This window comes from Lissotriton vulgaris, chromosome 6 (genome assembly GCF_964263255.1).
Source record: "Lissotriton vulgaris chromosome 6, aLisVul1.2, whole genome shotgun sequence".
Classification (NCBI taxonomy): domain Eukaryota; kingdom Metazoa; phylum Chordata; class Amphibia; order Caudata; family Salamandridae; genus Lissotriton; species Lissotriton vulgaris.
Genome location: NC_141694.1, coordinates 499826139 through 499849692, shown reverse-complemented (window position 1 = coordinate 499849692; position 23554 = coordinate 499826139). Strand labels below are relative to the sequence as shown.

General features: G+C 44.9%; 1 protein-coding gene across 1 annotated transcript in view; it reads left to right on the top strand.

Moving 5' to 3' along the window:
• The window catches only part of LOC147707490 (CD109 antigen-like), a 911073-nt gene that overhangs the window by 204511 nt on the left and 683008 nt on the right, over window positions 1–23554 (top strand). The window contains exon 3 of the mRNA XM_086926507.1: window positions 15036–15064. Within this exon, the coding sequence (XP_086782633.1) occupies window positions 15036–15064 (29 nt within the window). The remainder of the gene's footprint in view (window positions 1–15035; window positions 15065–23554) is intronic.

Below are 23554 nucleotides of genomic sequence, written 5' to 3'. Positions count from 1 at the left end.
CAAGGCGGAGGCACATGGCTGCCCCAAGTCCCTCCCTACATCCAACACTCCCAGCAAGTCAACACCACCTGTCATCCCAAGTCACCACATGGCTGGCAACCGCCATCACGGCAGCCATCAGCACCTGCGTCAAACAAAACCACTCCCTGAAGATTGTCGGACTTCAGTCATGCACTGTTGCCACATCAGGCAACAAAAGAAACCAGAGGCCACCTGTGAACCTGGCCTACACCGGAGCCGTGGTAGCGAGCGCAAGTCCCGGTCAAGACTCATCCACCCGGAAGTGTTGTACGTGCGACTAAGAAACGGCTCTTCAGCGGTCCTGCAGCTGCCCCCAGATGGCACACAAGCGCCCCCCCAGTGCAGCCCTCCTGCAGTCCCGCAGCAACCCCAACAACGGCGCTCCCCAGGCGGGAGAGCGAAAAGAGACTTTGCCCCACCGACAGGTTACCGTTCACAGCCAAGCAGTTCAACAGGGACAGTCTGTCCAGCAACACCTCTGTGAATTCTCATTTGGGACTCCATCCATGTTCACGGCACAACCGACTACAAGGAACTGTTAGAACCCACCACAGACCATCAGCGGCATCAGTAAAGTGGAAGCCAGGCAAGACAGCACAACATGTCATTGTCAGCGAACTGACGGTATGCATCGGATGTCTCCAAACCCAGCGGTCGTGTCCTGAGCCCCTCAGGTTAAACTATGGGTGCCCGTCAAAGGTTAAGCTGCAAGCAAAGTCACCAGCCCAGGTCTGCTGTCGTCCTGCCACCTGACTCTAGAGACTGATGGACCCTGTGGTATTTAGTTAACTGTTTGTTTTGTCCTCACAGGTTGGACTAGCACGTTCTTTGTTACTAAATAAAGTTGGGGAGGAATGTAATGTCCTGCAGGACACGTTCTAGTGTTCCGCAGGAAGTCGGACTTCCAGCCACTCCTTTGAGGGCTGGACACACTACACCCACACACCCATCCATCACGGGTGTCACGAGTGACGTCACCCCGCAAATAAAAGGGCCCAGGTGCACGTGCTCGTGGCAAGTTAGTACACTGCCTTGCCTGGTGTTTTTGCTTACTATTTATGTAATGCCGGCCTGAGGCCCAACACCACAGCAGGCGCCATATTGGAGCCATGCAGTTAATAGATCATCAGCTGAGTGTTTGTTCATGCTTATGTTTAAATTTCTACCCATCTGCCTGAAAACATAGGCACCAAGAAGGAGAATAAGAGGAGTGTGGGATGGGCTCAACAAGCTAAATATACAAACACAAGCTCCTTACAAGATGTAAAATAGTATACCATGCATTTCAATGCAAGCACCCCATAAGCAGCCGATCGATACTCTAAAGATTCAATAACATGAGGCGAAGGGGTACTATTTCTCTGCCGAGGAGTCAAAGTCCACTCTTCGTGTATGTTTAACTATTGGTTACCACTTGCAGACAGCAGCCCTTCCAAGGCAGACCTAAATAGTCTGTCAAAGGAAAAGCACAATTTCACTTGCCAGAACTTTAAGAGAAAAATGGTATAAGTGCAGCTTCTCTGAACTTTCCTTTATCGAGAAACGCCAATGAAAAGCAGTGCGAACAAAAATATTCTTTTTGTTGTATGTCACTTAACTGCCTATATTTTGATTTTTTTTATCACACTGTATACCACACAACACGTCAAAGTAAATTAATTCTATATCTATAGTTATATATCTCTTTACCTATATCTATTGCTCTAGTTCTATGTATGTATATTACCACTGAAAAAAACAAAGGTTAAAGTAACGTTTTAGTTAGGTGAATATGTCACTGATATCGTTACCATTTTGTAATAAAAAAACACAGAAAATCACCAGTTACAGTTAGGAGCGCTAACTATAACTTGCACCTCTGCCATTCACTGCTAATGACCTCCCATATTACATCACTTATGACATGTTCTGTGACATCATTTATGACACCACTGATTATATCTCAAATGACTTCACTGATCACAGCATCCAAACATCTTTTGCACACATTGCTGTATAAACAAGTATGGCATTAGAGCTATGAGAGTAACTGCAAAATAGCTCAGAATAATATGAAGTAATATTAATGCCATCACAGCTACAACTCCGTTGGGTGTAGCAAGCGTGTGTTATGTTCAACATTTTCCCTATACCATACAATTCATAGGTAGCCTAGTTAAATTAATAATCATCCACGGATATATGGGAAACCCTCATTGCACACAGTGTACAATATGTATACAACTTTTCAGCGAAAGCCAAGTTCTTTAAAGTATTCAACGTCTGTTCCATAATTAATGCTCTCCGTTTATCTGTATCAAACCCCAGACAGTCACCTAGCCTACATTGAAAAATTAAGTTGAATTTAGTTTAAAAAGTGGGTACTGTAAACCGTGTTCACTCTCTGGAGAGAGTTTACTCTGTACCACACTGTTTGTTGACAGCGACATTGTCTGGTAATTTGAGGCTGCTCACAAAACATAGTATTTAGTATATGGATTATTTTCCCTGATGCAAACTTCTTCTGCACAGCCAAAAATCTTGTGTGGAACAGGCTGAACTTTAGTCGTCAACTGGGTTAATCTTCAATTAAAAGATGTATAATGTGTTTGAAGCCTTTACACAGCTATTCTTTATTAGACCGACATGTGTTTTGTAAATGCATCCATTAGCTGGACACAGGCTGTACAAAATTAGGCAAAGTACTATGGTAGTTACCCGCTACTATGTAAACTGTAAAACAAACTAACACACTCATTGGATGATGTCATGTCATCAGTGATGTCATCAGAGATACCATCAGTGATGTTATAAATGATGTCATAGAACTCGTCATGAGTGATGTGAGCAGACTTTTGATCTGTTTCCCTGCCCACACCGACGCGGGCAGGGAAACAGATCAAGATATTGCTCCTACCCTGGTCCAATATGGCCAACTTTGAATAGGTTTGTGTTGATATTGCAAATGCATATAAAGATTACTTCCATCATTGTGCACACTTCCATGGCTGCAATAGTTGTATGTATTTCCGATGGTTGAGCAATTTATTCAAAGATGGCTGCCGCAGGTGCACCTGAATACAAGGTGGCTATTTATTGAAAAAAAATACTTTGGGAGGACGGGGGCGGGATGTGGTCTACCGGTTAGGGTGGTCGATCTCAAATCTGGGGAACCGGGTTGGAGTCTTGGCAACAACATCAACATCCTGTGATTCTGGGCAAATCACGTAATCTCCCTGTGCCTAACAAAAATGAATGTGTCCTTGTGTAGCACAACTGGTGCTCATGCAAAGTGGTCTGATACCTTTGGGTCAAGTTTGCGCTATGTAAAACTCTGGGGAAAAAAGTGGTTTAATTGCAGAGATAACTTGGCTGGGACAACAGTGGTGGCTGCTATAGAATGGGGGTGGCAGGGAAGAGGGGGGATAAAAAAAGTTCACTTACCTTTATTGGTATGCTGCCTCTCTTCTGTCCTCGGTCACTTCCTGTCTTCGAGTCGCTGAAGCATACAGGCTCCCAAAATCCCCTAAGCTAATCATGACGCTGCTCTCACCAGGACGACAGCAGCGTTGTGATTGGTCTGAGCGCTGTGTTTTGGTGCTCAGACAGGGACTGGGAGCCTGTGCATGTTCTTCACCTGGCCTTTCAATACAGCCGGGTGGAGGACATGTTAAGTGCGCATGATGGTTTGGCCGGGCCAGGCCAAGATTGCCAGCTAAACTGTCATGCGCACTTAGAAAGTGTACCAACCACTCCTCCCGTGCCCTGGACCGATTTTTCCCTGCCCGCACCTACAACGAGCAGACCGAGCCAGTGCGGAAAAATAAACTGGTAATAACATGTTATTTTATTTTTCCTTTTTTGCGCTGCTCAGAAGCACAGTAATCACTGTATGCTAAATGTGCAATAAGTTATGGGAGATTCTGAACTGTGGGTGTCGAAGCAAGGATGTAATAAAGGGTTCCCTCACTCTTTGTTACAGAATCCAAATATCTAATTACTTCGTTAAACTGTTTCCTCAAACAAGTTTTACTTTCACAGAATTGTGTTAAATAACATTTAAATGTAAAGCTTTCAAAAAATAATATCCTTGAAATTTTATTTTGTATTTTCTAGTATGTCAGTGCAAGGATTGTCCATTGAAACACCTTTATAAATACATCTATGTATGCTACATTGTAAACGATCACCATTGTTTATTTCTGAGAGATTGTTGCGAGTCAAAACTAAAAACCATTAGTGTGGCTTCTAGAGCTAGTGACTTGGAAATGCCTCAAAGTTAAGGTTTTCCATCATATAAATCTAAAAGTTATCTAATTTAGAACAGTCGCAGATCTGACTTGAATCGGTCTGACTGTTTTTTAGATAGAGGCAAATAAGGTTGGGCAATGGGATGTTATATATTCCACAGAGATGATTTGTTCTTAAGTGATGAAAAAGTAACTGTTATCTTGGCTGTGTTTGAAACAGATATATATCTCCTACCCAAGTTCCTCTGAATTCTGCAGCAGTAGTGGCAAAAGATTGCATCACCTTACTGTCTGCATCATGTGATGCTCCTGTAGAGTTTTATTGTTTTAACATCTTTGCGAAAAAAAGGATGAAACAATATTGTATATATTGCAGATGTACTGTATGTGTCATGAAATCAGGTCCTCGGAGTCCAGGTCTAGATCTCATAGTGTTCAGTTCAGTTCAAAAGCTTTATTCGATCATTCAAAAAACAATCATAAAAGCACATAAAATATTACATACATATCCAGAGAATAAAATTGTTAAAACGTTTTAAAAAGTGAGAGATTCAGTACAATCACAACAAGGGGAGGAATAACGATCGGCATAGCAGCAATATATACAGGAAGGAGTATATTCACAGTTAGGTTATAAATTCCATACTTTTCCTGGCGGACACAGACTTCAGGATAAAAGTCGCAGTAAAAAAACAGACATCCGATACATCAAGTGCAAATAAAAACCTCATAGCAGTTTTAACAGTAGACACAGAGTATTTCTTAAAAAGGGGTTTAAGATAAGCAATACGGAGATTCAAATACAGGGGGCAGAGAAGCAAAAAGTGCACAGTGCTCTGTTTGGAAGTTCGGTCACATGGACAGGGGAATGACGTATGCTTTTTCATCAGGGGGAAAGCCACCAGGTTATGAACAATGCCTAATCTCGATCTTGTGAGGACATACTGGTGAGAATGCTTGCTGACCACTTTTAGGTACTTTGAAAAGCCATAGCCTGCCAAGTTATTACAATGGTAAAATATATGTGTTGTAAACTGGCGACTTGCTCCGCTACGCAATTTTGCTTTGACCCCCAGATAGACATGTTTGAGCTCCTGTTTAGATATATTAATGGCGCTTACTGGGTCCACAAAAACATCCAGATCAAACACGTCTCTATATGAAGCCAAAACATATTTAAGCCATGGGATCTGATTAAATTTATCCAGGCGGAGGCAGTCATTAATTATTCTCCTGGTAAAGCCTGTTTCGTCCTTAGCCCAGATAGACCTCCATGCCATTAAGGGCCTCAATCCTGTTAAATCAGTCAAATATTCCAACCCTACCTCTTGATGAACCAACTCATTCGAGGCCGAAGTTGGGAGGCAAAGAAGCCTCTTTAAAAAGTCATTTTCGGCTACCTGCAGATCCCCATGATGACAATGTCCCCAGACGCCCGAACCATAGAGTGCCACTGAGGCACATCTATGTCGGTAAACATTTAACATATCAGGTGTACGGCGACTTCCTAATTTAGAAGCAAATCTAAAGACCCCTGGGGCCCCCTTGCCCATCTTAGCCTTAACATTAAGTATCTCTGGTGCCCAAGTACCACTGCTACTGAAGGTAATTCCTAAGTAGCAGAATTTATCCACCACTTCAATTTTTGATCCTTAAACTGGAATGATCTCAACTTTTTCACCTTATTTCCACATGCCATAATAAAAGTTTTAGAATTATTAATTTTTAATTTCCTCCCCTTTATAAATTTAAAAAAACTGTTCATTAGCCTCTGCAGACCTACTGGTGTTCTAGATAATAGAACGGTGTCGTCTGCGTAAAGCAGTACCGGAATCCCTTGGCCCTCAACTAACGGTGCATCAGCGTTGACCATTTTCAGCTCGGAGTCCATAGCATTTATAAAAAGGGAAAAAAGCAACGGGGCTAAAACACAGCCTTGCCTAATCCCTGATTTGACCTTGATCTTATTGGTACATTCCCCCATTTGGCCGAAACGAATCTGGGCCGACAGCTTATTGTATAATCTGGCCAGGAAATAGATAATTGCAGCAGGGGCGCCCAAGTAAAATAATGTGGACCATAGAAGGGCATGATCCACAAGATCAAATGCGCTGGTAAGATCCGCGAAGCAGAGGAATAAAGAGCCCTGCTTGGCTCTGGTGTATTTACCAATGATTAAATCTAAATTAATACACTGCTCAATTGTACCAAGGCCCTTGCGGAACCCGAATTGGGAATCCGCAAGGATACCATTATCCTCTGCCCACTCTTCCAGACGCAGGAGGAGCTCCCTGCTCATTATTTTTAGGGATGAATCGAGAAGGGAGATAGGGCGGTAGTTCTTAGCTTCACCTCTATCTCCCTTCTTATAGATTGGTAAGATTATGGACTCACCCCATGTGGATGGAGTGCTTTCCTTGACTGACGCGTTAAAGACCTGTGTCAGAAGGGGGCTCCATAACAATAGGTCCGTTTTGTACAGGTCAACTGGGACCCCGTCTGGTCCTGGGGCCTTCCCTCCCTTACTATTCCGGATAGCGTTATCTACCTCTAGCATTGTAATGTTGAGGGGTAACTTTGGGCCAATAGCTACATCACCGGAACATATAGAATCCTCACCGCCCGGGTCAAAGATTCCGGTGAAGTACAAAACCCAGCTTTCCTCGCTAACCTGGGCAGATAATGCAGGGAATTTCTCTTTTTGGAGGAAAGGACTATTAACGGTACTCCAAAAAAGCTTACTGTCCACGCCTCCTCCCTTAACTCCTGCTTTCTACATTTCAGATGGTGATTATAAGTTGCCCTAAGATGTTTAACTACTTCCCTGTCCCTAGGGCTGTTAGAGAGAGCTTTCTTTAACTCTTGTAGGGACTTCGTGCAAGCCCTGTCAAACCAGCCTACGGTAGCCCTCTTATTATTAGCATTGGTAATGGTTAAAGTCCTTTTAATGATATCATTGAGTTTCTCAAATTCAGCAACAGTACATGATGCAACTGCATCATCGTCTAAGCAACGTTGCAGCTATTGAAAAATAGCTACCACGATTTTACGCAGCAATTTTTAGCACCACACCATTTGATCCTGATGCCATTCTGTCTGCAGGGTATTATTTCAGCAACAGTCCCGTGGTTAACTGGTTAACTGGTGCCTTCATCCCCCAAATTAAAGTAAGCATAGTAATGGCATTATGGTCACTAAGGCCTAGATCAACTATTACCGGTGTGGCACAAAGGGGGCTAGTTTTGGATGAGACCAACAAATAATCAATAACAGAAGCTGAATTCCTCCCTACGAAAGTCAGAACTATATTGCCCTCACTGTTGTCTGCTGGCTGGTGGATTAACAGGTCTAGTTTGAGCATGAGTGTATTGAGGGAGTTACCATATGTAGTGTGAACAAAATGAACCCGGTCCTCCCCATTTGCCCCATCAAAACCACATGCATTTGTAAATGAATAGGGGCATGTACGAATATTGAAATCCCCTCCCAATATGATGTCAAATGGGGTATGAATAGCCCTTTCAATTTTCATAACAGCAGTCTCCAAATCATAAACAACACTGAAGCTAGAGGAATCAAACACATTGTTATAGTGGTTAATTATAGTGGTTAATTAGCAAAATATCTCGACCCCCATATTGCTCCAGCCATAATACTTGTGAGTGGAATCCGATGGTGGTATGAGATCTTACTCGGACCGGGAAATTAACAGACAGTAAAATCACCAACCCGCCTTTTGCCCTGCCCATGGTAGATTCTTGCGCTAAACAATTGTAGGACACATACCCGTCAAAATGTATCTCGACCGTGGACCACGTCTCTTGGAGGCAGAGTATGTCATAATTAGTAAAAGGCCAACCAAGAGTCTCTTCCTTTTGTCGCCAGCCGGCGATATTCCAACTCGCTAGTTTATATCCGCTTCCACAAAGGACATCCTCCATGACCAGGGGTACTGATTTTACTGGCAAGTGCTTCCTAGAGTCAGTAGTGGTGTGGACCAATGGGTGATTTATACCCAGTTGAACTGCAACCGCTGGCAGATGCTCCACAGAATTAGTAGGGGTAGGGGCCGATAGATGAATTATACATGGGGGAACTACAGCCGCTGGCAAGCACTCCACAGGGTCATTTCCTGGAGGCTCTACACTTCCAACCAGTATTTCTTTGCTCATATCAAGAGTTCCCCCATTGGTGATAACTGGGCAGCAGGGGGTAGTCCTTCTACTGCATCGAGACAACTAAACCGGTTATAGTCACAGTGGGGAGCATTCATAGGCATAGGGACTGGTCTTGCTTCAAATCTTCTATTTCTTCCCCTCCGCTCAACCCTTATCCAGTCATCCCTTCCTCTAGCATAGGCCATACGATTAGGTGGAAAAAAGAAGGATAGTGGTAGGGTCTGGATAGTAGAGTCAAATGATCTGTTGAACCCAGCACAGATATGGGAGACAGTTCTGGGGTCTCTATAATTGACTGTTCTACAATCCCCATTTATCGTCTTAACTGTCTTACCCAACCAGGGCACCCTTCTTAACATGATGTAGTGTGGCTCACTGGTTAGAGGCGGCAGACCCGAGAGCAGAGGACGGCCCGGGACCAGGGTTCGATTCCCGGCGCGGCAGGTTTCTGGACCAGGGTCAGCGGACTCGATAATTCTCTCGTCTCGGTGCCCACTCTGATCAGCGATCACACTCGGCAACTCTTGGCATTAGCTTGCCTCATCTTCACTAACGGCCCCACCAGACCGCCGGGGATGCCTGGTCTCACCCTGGAGATACCCATTAAGGGACCATCTCTCAGGGAAGCCAGGAAGGGTTTCGCAGCGGTCGAAGCGCCTTGGGACCCTACGGGTAAGTAGTGCGCTATATAAATGCCAATACATTTACATACATTTACATTTACATTTACATTTACATTTACATGATGATTTCATTGTGTAAATGGGCCGGCAGGGGTCTGTTCCAGTTTAGCCACCTGACTACCTTGCTTTTTAGCGAACTAAAAGTTTCTTCTTCCCCCTCTTCCAAAGCGGGAGCTCCTGCCTGGACCACCATAAACCGATTTGCTTCGGGTGGAAAGTCTGGTAAGCGTGATCTGTTAACTCTACACTCTTTTGCTGATACTGGCGGTCCCAGATGACAGTCATCAGTTTTCCCCTGGACACTACTACCCCCTGGCAAGGGAGTAGGTGTCTGCTTTGGTGGTACCTGGTTCACAGGGTTAGAGCCTGATAGACCAGGGGGTCTACAGTTATGGATAGACGCCCCTCCGTCTACTAAGGTGGGAAACCCTCGGTTTGGGATACAGGGATTAAGGCTACACTCGGCTTGTTGGTCATACTTGAATTCACTAATAGGGCAGATGTAACCTTCTCAATATTAGACAATCTGAGTTCAATTTGCTCCATTTTAGCTTCTAGGGGGAATAAAATAGATTTAAATAACGCACCCAAGCTTTCAATTGACAGGACATTACTGGACTGCATAACTGGAGGGGGCGTAGTTAGAACAACTGACCCATTTGTAAAAGCTTTTTGCCCCCCCGTTGGTGTGGATGGGGATTTACTAACATGTTGTAACTTTGCTAATTTTACCTTACTTCCATCTTTCTTATTATAAGCCCTCTTTCTTTTAGGGATAGCCCCTTCTTTGACTCCCTGAGACAAGATATTATTAGTGTTAACCCCAGGGTCAGGTGGTGTAGTTGCATGATTATCTAGAATTTGATTAATTTCAGGCAAGATTTCATTGACTAAAATATCCAAGTCCTGCATAACATGCTCATCCCCTTCGGGAATAATGTCTTGGCCAGCCGCACAGGGCACTGTAAAAACAGTATCCAGATTCCTCTCTGGCGATTTGGCGTTAGCAATAGTTCCCAGGGAAGATCTTTTATTTGCTGAAATTTCCTGTGATAGATGTTTTTCCAAAACAGATATTTCAGTATCAATTAGGGAGTTGGCTCTGATTAAAAAAAAATTCCATAACTCCCACTGTTGACCCTCCAGCTGTCGAAGACTTACTCCTCAGTTCGCGACCAGCCATGGTTTACAGAGTTAGTAGATGAAGTCCGAAGACCAAATCAAGAGGGTGGGCCCGGTCCGGTCTCGACTGGTCAAGAATGGGCAAAAACGGGCCCGGACTTCGCCCGGCGCCCGCCCGCGTCGCTAAGTAGAGGGAGGAGGGGGCAGGAAGAGGCACCAGGTGCGCGTGGTCTCAAAGCGCTAGTAACTCTGGTCCTCGCAGTCCCGCTCCCCCTCAGCAACCCAAACTCCAATCAGCAGTGTTTCCTGGGGAAGAACGAACACAGGGCAAGAAATGGCAGCAGTTCCCACTGAAGCAAAGGTGAGGGCTTCAGAATAGTCCGAGCAGCAGAACAATCCCTTGAGCACGAACGGCACCCGCGAAGCGGGGGCTGTGAGGCGTGATTTAATAGTCTGCAGGGAGGAGGGGGCAGGAAGAGGCAGGGAGGAGGGGGCGGGAAGAGGCACCAGGTGCGCGTGGTCTCAAAGCGCTAGTAACTCTGGTCCTCGCAGTCCCGCTCCCCCTCAGCAACCCAAACTCCAATCAGCAGTGTGTCCTGGGGAAGAACGAACACAGGGCAAGAAACGGCAGCAGTTCCCACTGAAGCAAAGGTGAGGGCTTAAGAATAGTCCGAGCAGCAGAACAATCACTTGAGCACGAACGGCACCATTCTTATAGTGAATGTCTGCCTGTCACTAAAACAGCATTAACCATCCTGTCAATGCTCACAAAACACACAGAGGCTCATTACGATGTCGGGCGGAAAGTCTCTGCCCAACTCCGACTCAGAATCGGGACCGACTGACTCACGGACGCCGGTTCCGCCTCTCCGATTACGATACGACCGAACACTGTTCGGTCGGATTCCCATTGCTCCTTATGGGAGTTCGTGTTCCGCCCGACAACCGGCCATAACACAGGCTATTATGGGGAAACAGGGTGTGTGTGTAAAACCCTGTACCCTGTTGCAGGCACCCCATTGTGCCTGCCTCCCACTGCATGGTTTTAAAGGGGGGGGATCCCTTAGGTACCCCCTATGCCCCCAACCAGAGCACCAAGGATGGAGGGGGCCCTGCTGGGGACCCCAAAGTCACTTTCTGACAGCCTTTTTGTGTAGGAAAGGCCGGCACAGAAAGGCTGTTGGAAACCAACCTTGTAATCATGATGACGGAAACGCTGTCCATGGGGGTGTACGATGTGGTTGAAAGTTCGGGCTGGACTGTTCCCATGAGGCACAGGGTCAAGGCTGATTTGCATATAGCCATTGTCTGACCTAGTGTGGTGTGGAGTGCAAAAAAACGATGGATTTAGACCCAGATCTTTGTACTGGGTGAATGTAAGACATTGTTCTGCACTCTGTTCATCAAATGTGTTTTTTGCAATTTTCACCCCGAGTGGGCTGGGTATGCTCAGACGTGAGTCCCAGGCTCTCCACATCACTGGAGTCAAGCTATCCAGGCTGAAGAAGGCTGATAGCCAGAAACCGGTCCTTGGATGCTTGATTCTGGTCTAGGAAAGACATGGCTTGGTAGTTCGGGCTGGACTGTTCCCATGAGGCACAGGGTCAGGGCAGATTTGCATACAGCCATTGTCTGACCTAGGGTGGTGTGGAGTGCAAAAAAACGATGGATTTAGGCCTAGATCTTTGTTCTGGGGTGAATGTAAGGCATTGTTCTGCATTCTGTCCATCAACTGTGTTTTTTTGCAATTTTCACCCCCAGTGGGCTGGGTATGCTCAGACGTGAGTCCAAGGCTCTCCACATCACTGGAGTCAAGCTATCCAGGCTGAAGAAGGCTGATAGCCAGAAACCGGTCCTTGGATGCTTGATTCCGGTCTAGGAAAGACATGGCTTGGTAGTTCGGGCTGGACTGTTTCCATGAGGCACAGGGTCAAGGCTGAGGTCCTTGGATGCATGATTCCGGTCTAGGAAAGACATGGCTTGGTAGTTCGGGCTGGACTGTTCCCATGAGGCACAGGGTCAAGGCTGATTTGCATATAGCCATGTCTGAACTGGGGTGGTGTGGAGTGCAAAAAAACGATGGATTTAGGCCCAGATCTTTGTACTGGGGTGAATGTAAGACATTGTTCTGCATTCTGTCCATCAACTGTGTTTTTTGCACAACCGACACGGATACTCCGAGAGCCAGTCAGAACTGATTCGGAATGACCGCACGGTTCACATCCTGACCGTGAAAATCGTAATCGGTCTGTCGCGATGTAAACTGACCGAATCGGTCGGAAGTGCTCCAACAATTTCGAGGAAATTTCAATTGTCGGGAAGAGGCTTTCTGCCGGACATCGTAATCTGCCCCATAATGTGGTTTTATAATTTATGCCTAATTGAAGCCTAACATACAGGGACTTCCTAATTTCCTGCATACAAAATTATGTCTAGTTTAGAGTGTCCAACTTGCTTATTGTATCATTTTGCCTATTTAGGATTTTGGACCAGCATTAGGGGAAAGCAGCATCATGCGATCGACTGGGACTTGGCTGCAATTTCAGGCTGACTGCAATAGAGCAGCAGCGAGATAAACTAAGCAGATTGACCCTGTCAGAGGTTTAACCTTCAGACATAGGGCCTGATTTAGAGTTGAGCAGAAGGGTACTGCGCCACAAACATGGCCGATATCCTAGACACCTTATTACAAGTGCCAAAGACCATAATGCACTTCATATAAGCTGTACAGTTTATCAACTTCATTTGTAATGAAGTAACTTGTCTGCCAAACTCTGGAACAGGCCTTTGTTCTGCATTTGCTGGGAAAGAATCTTCTGGTTATTCCTGCAGCCCCTAGCGCCTCAGGACAGTAGTCTGTACACCAGTACACCAGATTTTTCTCCAACCAGGTCTCCTGCAGGGTCTAGTCATCTTAAGCCAGCTGGACCCTCTTGTAGACAGACGTCCTTCGGTTGTGTCCCTGAAGCATGTAAATAGGAGACCAGTTAATTGGCCCTGGGAGAGTAATTCCAGCACCTGGGTGCCAGCAGGATTCAGTGATCCTTGAGTCCTCGTTTCCTTGTGTGTGTTATTTCCATAGCATGAATCAGACGTCCGGATTCTTTGAGCAGGACTGTCTACTTCAGATCTAGTCTCCCGGGTGCCCGAATTTTCAGAGAACGTGGTGATGGAGGTGTCCTGTGCACTAAAAAGTGATTGGAGGAATTCTAATGCTCAACCCAAATAATTGTCTGCAGGCCCCCACACCCTTTTTCAGTACAGTCTGAATGTAAAAATACCCAGGAGCCCTGTTTCAAGATTCTGGACCAACCTTCCGCCAATCAGACCTGCCTTCAACTTCTTGCTAACCTCTGAGCTCTATTTGGGGGCATGGGAGGCAATAGAAAATGTGTGCGCCTCTTTGTTAGGTTTATGATAGAGATTGAATACTCCTCAATGTTAAAGTGTATTTAATCATGATAAATGTTCTGACCTTTGGCTGACTTCATTTTTAAAACTGTCGACTTATTTTAACAAAATCAGTATTTTTTGTACTTGCTTTGTAATTGTTGTATTAGTTGTTTCTTCACTGGCAGTCGGATTAACTTTATTAGCTTCTGTTTTTCAGTACCTTGTCGGTCTTTCAAAGAATGTTACCCTTTTTTTCTGGTTATCCACATTGTTTTAATTAACTATCAATAGATTTTACTACTCTTATTGAGTTGTACTTTTTTCTTCAGCCCAATAATGTTCCTTTGGAGACATGCAAAAGTGGATGAAGATATTTATCTAGTCACCTAAGATATTCCCTCTCTTGTCTAAACGCTCACATTATCAAGCAACCAAGTGGCATATTTATGAAGGTTTTGGTCGCCCTTGTGCCACGCAAGGTCAATGCAAAGCCTAAGTCGGATTTACCAAGCCATGCATGGTCACCTTGCACGGCCCTGCATGTCGTCATAAATCCAGAGTAACGCAGATCAAATCACAGCGTTGCATTACTCTGCCCCAGGAAGGCATTCCATTGGTGGAGTGTGGATGTTCCAAAGCCTCCACCCATAGATTTTGGCACACTTCCAGATTTACCATTACTGAGAACCTGAGAATGCATCAAAATCCTACGCCTGAGGTGTAAGGATCAGAAATATCTTTCCTTATTTGTTTTCTTCTTCTTTCTGTGTGTGCTGCCTTCTGCAGGACACATGGAAAGAGGAAAATACATCAGAGGATTGTGTTTATGCAGAAGGTGCTCCTTCCTTCCTGCACAAAAACAGCCCTGCTTGCAATGCAGGCACGCTTGCACCGTAGTGCAAGGTTGCCTGCGTCGGCTCAAGGCAGTGAAAAGGAAAGAAAAGAAATGTGTCATATTATGTTAAATTCAGCGCATTCCTGCCATTTCCCTATCACGCAGCGCACCAAGGTGACTTGCTGCGCTCCGTGAAAGTTACATAAATATGCCGCCCAGTTTGGTTTCTATTGAATTTTTAAATCGAAATATTTTTGAAAGTGTGATATAGATTTCCTTTCCTCCTTCTAAGATACCTAACTGACAAGTTTGTAAATTATTTCCATTTTACGAATGTGCTGTTTCAATGCACTACACGTGTGTGTTATGAATTTTTATGCTGAGTTACCAGAGACTGCTAATTTTTATTAAAAATAGGAACATCAACGAGACTGTGAAATCATATGTGGTAATACTAATAATGTGTCCAATGACCATCACTATACAATTAATTCCTAGCCTAAATGTTGTTTGTGTTTTTATGTGCCCTCATTGTGTGCTTGTAGTTCAAAACCAATTTTTTTTTTTCATTTAGGTTCTTTTGGAACACTCATACTACCAGCAGTAAGTATGAAATATGTGCTATATCCTAAAACTGTAAATTCCGAACAGTTAAACTTGTCATTGTCTTAAATTGCACTAAAGTGCTTATTGTCCTCTTGAGAGCTTCTTTTAGAATCTATATTCTCCTTTGCAATATTTTTCCCACTAGATTAGTATGCATTTTTTTACTTGACTGTAAGCAAGTATTCAGTGTTAAAACTTAGAAGCAGTTGACGGTCATGTCTGTCGAAGAATAGAAGTGAATGTATAGGCTGGCGAGGAATGCGCAGGCTCCTGCGCATGCGGAGTTCCAAGAAGATGGACGAGGATGACCCCGCGACAAGGTAAGTTTTATTTAAATATTATTTTAGACTTTTTAATCTCATTTAATATTGCGGGCGGAAGGCGGCCGGCGGGCGGGCGGCGCAAATCGGAAATATGTGGAGAGGCAGGAGATTGGTTCAATATCCGTACCTCTGCGCGTAAGTACCTTACGCGTACCTTACGCGACTTCCGCCCACCCCTAGTAATTATGTGGTGTGTATTGGAAATGTATGGAGTTGAATTGTGTGGCATGGAACTGTGGTGTTGAGTGAAATTATGCTTAGTGAAATTATGTCATGGTATGGAGTGCATTTATGTTGATTGGTGGTATGTGGTATAGAGTGCATTTATGTGGCGTGTATGTATGTTGCATTGAGTACAGTGCAATTATGAGGCGTGTAATTATGTGGCACTGAATGGTATTATGTGGAGTGTATTTATGTTGAATTGAATAGAGTAATTATGTGGCGTGTAATTATGTGCCACAGTAGTATTATGTGGAGTGTATTTATGTTGCATTGAGTAGAGTGTAATTATGTGATGTGTAATTACGTGGTACTGAGTGATATTATGTGGAATATAATTATGTTGCATTGAGTAGAGTGTAAATTTGTGCCATGTAATTATGTGGCACTGAGTGGTATTATATGGAGTGTATTTATGTTGCATTGAGTAGAGTGTAATTATGTGGCTTGTAATCATGTGGTACTGAGTGGTATGTGGGGTGTATTTGTTGCATTAAGTAGAGGATAATTATGTGGCGTATAAATATGTGCCACAGTGGTAGTCATTAAATGTCTGTTCATTGTTGACAATTTTGTGGACCTGCTGCCATTCTGTATTTATATGGGTCTGTTTTGTTTACGTTTAGTTTAATTTGACATTGATCTGCGGTTGTGACAGTAATTGCTTAGCAAGTTAGATGTCATAGAGCCAGATTTCGCGTTTGTGGTGCCAAGAGTTGTTCGTAACTTGGTCTGTGGTTACAGGGTTTACTGTTCGTATGAGTTGTTGAATTTGCTTTTGAGGTAGCAAACGTTTAGCCAACTCTATAGCTTGCAACCTTGTAGTGCACATGATGATACACAACAGGAGGAGTTGTGTTTAGAGTAAGCTGTTGTTGTGTTGTGCCTGCGTACAACTACATCTAAATGTGCCAGTGGAGCACAGCTTGGAGTAAGGTGCCACAGATGCATAGGACGAGAAAATGTAATGGATGCAGGGGCTGATGCTGGGATCTGTATGTAATCTGCAGACAACCGGGTCCAATCCCAGCAGGCTGGCTGAGCCTTCGATCCTGCAGAGGTCGATGACCGGAGTAGCTGACATGCTTTAACCCTTTCGCAACCGTTGGCTTGCGTGTGTCAAACTGCCCTATCAGAAGCAATGGCCTCTCAGAAGCTTTGAGTGCAGTTCATTTAAGCTGCCCTTTGAAGGGTATTTGGTTTTTTATCGCCAGCAAGTAAAAAACACATGCCTTTATACAGCAATCATCTGACTTAAGCACAAATCTAGTAAATGCCAGCATCAGAGTTCATTACAGGGAGCCCCCTCTGTGTATTGGTAACGCCTTGTGTATTTTTCTCTCCGAGACAGTCAGAGCTGCTCCCCGCAAACACTAGCCCGGAAGGCTGAACAGAAGATGAGGCGTATCTACAGCTATCCTGAAGCAAAGCACAGGCCTGACGTACAGCTATACCTTGTACCAACAAAAACAAGCGTTTCCAACCATGTTACGCAGCACAGGCATGCAACGTACATGTAAATGGTCGTCACTGTGTTTACTTCAGCATTTTCAATCAACGCACGCCTCAACACAGCATATATGGTACTAGTGAAGTCATTGAGGGAGACATAACACACGTCACACTGTTGAGAGAACTTGAGCAGCGTCTGATCGTTCGTTCAAATCTCCAAACAGCCTGCAAGGTCACCCTAGAACTACAAAAAATCGCTGCTGCACCTTACCATAGCCACACTGAATGCTATGCTCAGGGCACAAGTCCTAAAAAAAGAAGTGGGGGGACGCTGTCACCTGGAGTGACGTCACGAAAGGTGGCTTGCACAATCGGGCTCATTGCCTACTCTCGCTCACGCTGTGCAGGCCTTTAGAGCTGGCACCGAAGATCCCAAGGGTTCTATGCTGATTTCAATAGAAGGCAGCATGCACTCGTGTCACAGCAGAGGATGCAGCTACAGCGCGGGCACACGGGGGTTTAAACTCGAACCCAGACTTTGAGAAAGACTGAGGCCCAGGTGCCTCGCAGTACACCTCGGGTGATCATGACGCATGGACGGGTAGCTGGATTATCTGAGCAGCATGAACACGGCATCGCGCAAACCAGTGGCGTAACGAGCGCAGCATGCTGTGAGCTCCGATCTCGTCCCAGAGAGGACAAAGAGTGAAGTCTAGCTGTTTGGCAGGGGGGACGGCGTCCACCCGGTAAAATAAGTGGGGGGACGCCGTCCACCCACGTGGTACCCCGACTCGAGCCCTGGCTATGCTAATGTGAACAACATGACGAAACTAAATATGGCTTTGATCTGGCCCTCAAGGACACAGTGACGTGGCAAGGGTGCCATGGACACTAATGCACGCAAGGGACTCAGGCCCTTTGTCCTATGGCTGGGTATGAAAGTTAAGTCATGACTGGGGTCTAGAAGGCAGCTTAGATTACATTGGCCTCGGTGCCACTGCACCTACAGCACTATTCATAGTCACGCCCCTGTAGGGACCCATGCTGTACAAGTCTTGTACATGGGGCGCAGATTCTAAGATAGCTAAGTGCATGCTGAATCGGCCTGTCATCATTTCGAGGTTAATATAAAAAGCATCACAAAGGTTAGTATTAAAATGCCTTTACTTGCTCACAAAACGATTCAGTTTCTGATGTGCACTGTGTACGGAGTAAATATTATAATTCAAAGTCCTGGGCACCATGTCCCCAGGATCACAAGGCTCTGGCACGCTGTTATTGAAAGCACTGCTTTCAGTCTATCTGCCTCTACAAATGCCGGCCCAGAGCGCCTGAAGTGCTCCACACTTGTGAAGCGGTTCTGCAGGAAAAATGGCACCCTGCGCTTCCAAATATTGTGATAGGAGTCAGCATTCCAGCTATTGCACGTAAAAAGGGGCAGCTAATCTGCGAAACCTTCAGAAGCCCGTCAGCATGTCACTTGGAAAGTAATCCCAAGGCACTAGGTTACCACACTAATAGCAGTGCTATTAACAGCAATTCATTTGGAGGAACCATGTTAAATCCCTCCATTATACTGCAATACTAAAATAGGTGTTCAAATGAGGATTGTCCTATTTCTCAGAGCTCCCAGTTTCGACAGTCGAAGTAAATGAAGTGGAAATCAACATGGCAATTCTGTCAAATGAATGCGAATCCAAAGACAGTAACGTGCAGTCCACTACCTCATTCAAGGGCAAAAATCAAAGCTTTAGCACCCGCAATCTCAACAAGCGCGGTGTGCGCACACTGCAGGAATGCGAGGTATGCAGCTGGCACCCGGCCACGCTGCTGCTCGCTCACGTGGACCCTAGGCCACAGGACACAAAAGGCGGGACATGCACCCGCCTTGGGCCAATTGCGTGCTGTCTTTCTTAGAAAGAATTACAAAATAAAATTTGTAAAAAATGGAAACATTTACGCACTGTTATGAAATTTTATAACACAGTATTGTAATTTATTAACAAAACTGGATAGATCAAGTAATGACAACTACTAGATATTCAATCAACAGGATAGTGAGGCCCCGAGGAGGGTTGGAAAAAGGAAAAGAAAAGGGGGGTGCTCATTAGAGGAAATTACAGGAAAGTAGAGATCATATTGAGTCAAACAAATCACCAAATTCATGTACTACATTTAAACATTTCAAATGCAACATCCAAAGTTGGAGGACAAAATTGATGCACTGATGAGGAAGACATTCATCGGTATAAACCACATCAATGGAAAGTATCGAGGACTTGAAACCGGATGTCGAGAAAACACAAGCCGTCGACGTTTCGATCCCTGTATTGTAGGTCAAATTGAGTCCTTAGGTGGGGTCTTCATCAGGACCAAAACGAAAAGGTGAAAAGAGGGGGGGGGGGCGCTGATATCATGAGCAACAGGCCACAGGGGGCTCTGCTGTAGGAACTCGGGTATCCAACTCAGTCGTAGTAGAATATCCGCTGCGAAGCAAATTCGCAAACTTAATTTTATAATAACCAAGAATGGACTGAAGTGGCTGTCGAGCCAAACTTTGGGGACGGGTCTCCATCTGCCATTTGAATAAAGGACCGAAGTTCGATTAAAACGTTAGTAAATACGAGATAAACAAACACCTCGAGTGTGCTGTTGGTGAAGAGTTATATATGCGGTGTTGATCCTGAATATATTCTTGAAAAGGATCGGTGGTGCTGCTCAATAATTATTCCATCTCGGGCGTGGATCCCATGGTTGGCAAGGCTGCTCGATAAGCCTCGAGGAACGATCTGGTTGGTCGATTTGAAAGCCGCCGTCCGGCGGAGTGACAGGAACCAAGCACCCTGATAGAAGAGTGTGAGGGTATCCTTGAGCTAGAGCCAGAGAGGGAAGCACCTAGTGATTCATCTACTAATAAGTTGGCAAGCGTGGATAAGACACACATTACTACCATCCCGGCTATGTTCCAGAGAACAAATGCAAGAAAAGTAGATAAAAGCCTAAAGGAGGGAGTATTGTCTAATGAGGATATAGCCAATATAGACCAAATTACCACAGTGTTGCAGTGCACAAATAGGTATCTCCCATTTTAAGATATTGTTAGTAATGAATCAGGAGGTGATGGGGGGAAAAAGTACACCAGTCATCCACGAACACTCTGAACCAGGGTGGGCCAAACCCATGTAAGGTCCAACAAGATTTAACCCTGGTGTAAGGGGGGAAGATGGAGGCCAGGTAAGAGGTCCGGTCGGGAGCTCCATGCTCGCTGCGTAATAAATCATGGAATATACACCTACACATCGCAAAGCCGCATTTGTAAAGGAAAGATTCTCTAATATGGGCTCCAGCGCACTAAGATTGCAATAATCAAGAAAAAACGGAATGCAAAATCGGTTTCCAGCGGGAGTTAACTCGAGCGGAGCCACGGTGAAAGACGCTCTTCACTGCGCCCTGAGAGCATACTCTGGACTATGGGCGGCTGCCTCAGAGGCGAGTAGAGGCTGCAGAAGGGCCGCTGGAAGAATCCCCTTCCTGTTCTGGGGGAAAAGTGGAAGCGCGACCTTCACCATGAGCGCGGACACGACTGTGTCTGCCGAGAAGCGAAAGAAGGACGTTGGTAGCTCTCCCTTCCTGTTCCAGGGGAAAAGCGGTAGTGCGACTCCTACAACAGACACTAACACTGCCGAGGCTGGAGACAGAGAGGCAGGGAGACGCAAGGGCACCACCACATCGGCACCAGAGGCTGCAACTGAGGCTACCACCCCTATAACGCTCCCGGTGAAGCTGAGGATCCTTGGAGACCCTAGGAAGCATCGAAATACAGCGGGACTGGACTGGAGGGCAATACAGCCCCCTATGAAGAAGCTATCTGGAGGGGAGAGGAGAGGGGGAGGAATCACTCGAGGGGTGCAGAGGGAGCCAGTATAAGGAGGAAGGAAAGGCAACAAAGGTTGTAGCTCTTTGCACATTTTGGGAGCCGAGGGGGGGTGGGGAAACTCAAACCTCCTTAATCTGTCCTAAATTAGCAAAAGCAGTAGAAGCTGAGCAGGGCAAAAGCATAAGATCAAGCTACTGCCTCAGGAACAGACAGTTCCTTAAACACAATCAACTTTCTCCCCTAAAGCAGGGTGTGGCCCCTAGCAGCACAAAAAGGAAATTCAAAGGGAAACCTAATTTAGAGTTTCAAACCCCCAAAATAAAAAGTAAATTAGCAAAGGGGAAAGATCTGGAAAAAGGACAGACAGAAACAAAAATCAGAGTGACCCCCTCCCTAAGGTCCTTTTTCAAGGTACAACAGCAAGTTCAGGGAGCTCAAGGGGCGCAGGAAAATCATCCTTCACTACAAGAAAATAGCAAACTTTCACCCCCTGTAGAAATTAACGTTGACTCTACTTCAAACCCCTGCCCTAAAGCAGATCATAACACTGATCTAATAAGAAACAACAGACCAGATATGAATAAAGAGATAGAGACGTCTACACAATCGCAAGCTGAGGTACCTGGGGGCTCCACTATGGCACGATCTGCTGAATCTACGGGAGCACAGACAGTAAGCAATTCGGTGGAAGAAACCACAGATCACACCCCAAAAGACCCGCAAGTACAACTTGCTGTAAGTCAAACAGAGAAGTTCCTAGAAAAGATGCTGGGGGAAATGAGAGAGAAATTCGCAGTATAAGAGTCCAACCAGAGCAAGATCCGGGAAGTGTGCGAGACGCTAGATTCCAAACTAAATGCGCTAGGGGAAATAGTGACTGCAGTAGAAGCAGAGGTAGGAGCTCTCAGCAAGAAGGGGGAGACCAACCAAAAGGAGATTAGAGCATTAAGAGAAAGCGGCAAAACCATGAAAGAGAAACTCAAATCTCTAGAAAATCAGGCAAGAAGAAATAATCTCAGAATCCTAAACGTTCCAGAGAATCAGGAAGGGATAGACATAAAAAAATTCACAGTGTCACTCCTTGATGAATATTTCCCCTGGGTAAAAGCAGCAGAACTGGAAGAAGACATACAGGGGGTACATCGGGATCCTTTCGGCAAAAATAAAGAAAGGAAAACACCAAGGAAAATCCTAATTAATTTTAAAACATACACTCTGAAAGAAAGAATCTTAAGTGAGGCCCTAAGGAAGGGTACTTTCAATAAGGGCGAATGGTCTTTCAGAATCCGCTCAGATATGTCTAAGGCAACTCAGGGCAGGCAATGGGAGTTGGGGCAGCATATGCAGGAACTAAAATCTCTCGGAGCTACAGTGCAAATGAAGTTCCCTGCAGCCCTCAGGATCATGTGGAGGAACAAAATGTACAACATCATTGACCCCAAGGAGGTCGAAAACTTCCTGGAGAAAATTAAGGATCAAATGCGGACTGATGCAACATGAACAAGAAAGGTGAAGCGCTCGAAATAGGCGTAGTATGGAGCTCAAAGAGGGCGAAGAATACAGCCCAAAAAAAAGAAGGGAGGCTTCCCCAGGGAGGGTAACGGAAATGTACACAGAAAAGCAGAAAAACAAAACAAAAAAAGAACACGGGTGGGGAGCAAATTAGGGAAAAAAACAGAAAACATTTCCTCATCGCAAAAAAAGAAGGAGTCTACGGTGCCTGTAAACATGAACACTAATACGAGTCACCCAAAGGAAACATAGAAAGATAAAGACAATCTCTAAAGAATTCAGTATACTCTCTTGAAATGTAAATGGTCTAAGAACCAAAAGTAGAAGAAGGAGAATCCTTGAATATCTGAAGACAACAGATAGTGAGGTCATTATATTGCAGGAGACGCACCTTCTAAAATCGGAATGGGATCAAATTATGAAAAACCTGAGCTGGGTTGATGCCTATGTATGCACAAACCAATATTAAGGGCATAGCAATAATTTTTAAGAAATCGCTCAAAGTCAAGATAGAATACACAGAAGTGGAAAACAAGGGTAGATGGGCAATAACTAGGGTAAGAATGTATAATAATCTGTATACTGTAGCAGGCTATTATGGTCCAAATACAGACGACCCAATCCCCCTTCAAAAGCTTTACACACAGCTGCTATCAGCAACCTCCCCAATAATATTAGGGGGTGATTATAACATAATCATAGATCCTAAAGTAGACAGATCCCCCCCCCCGGGAAGACAAGCAAACTTACCAAAAATGACGGAGTGGCTGGGACATTGAACAAAAGATTTGGATCTGGTGGATATGTGGAAAGAGAAAGGTGACAAAAGGCAGACCTTCACTTTTCACAACCAAAAATTAGGACACAAATCAAGAATTGATTACTTCCTAATAAACAGAAGTTTACAAGAAAATGTCACGAGAATAGAGCACCTGCCAGCTCACCTGTCCAATCATTCAGCAGTCCAACTTAGAATACAAACGACAAAAAACAACTCACAAGCTAGATGGACTGTTGACCGCTCTATATTATTAGATCCACAAATAATACAAGAATTTAGGACGGAGACAGATAATTTTTTTGAGAATAATACATTTGGGA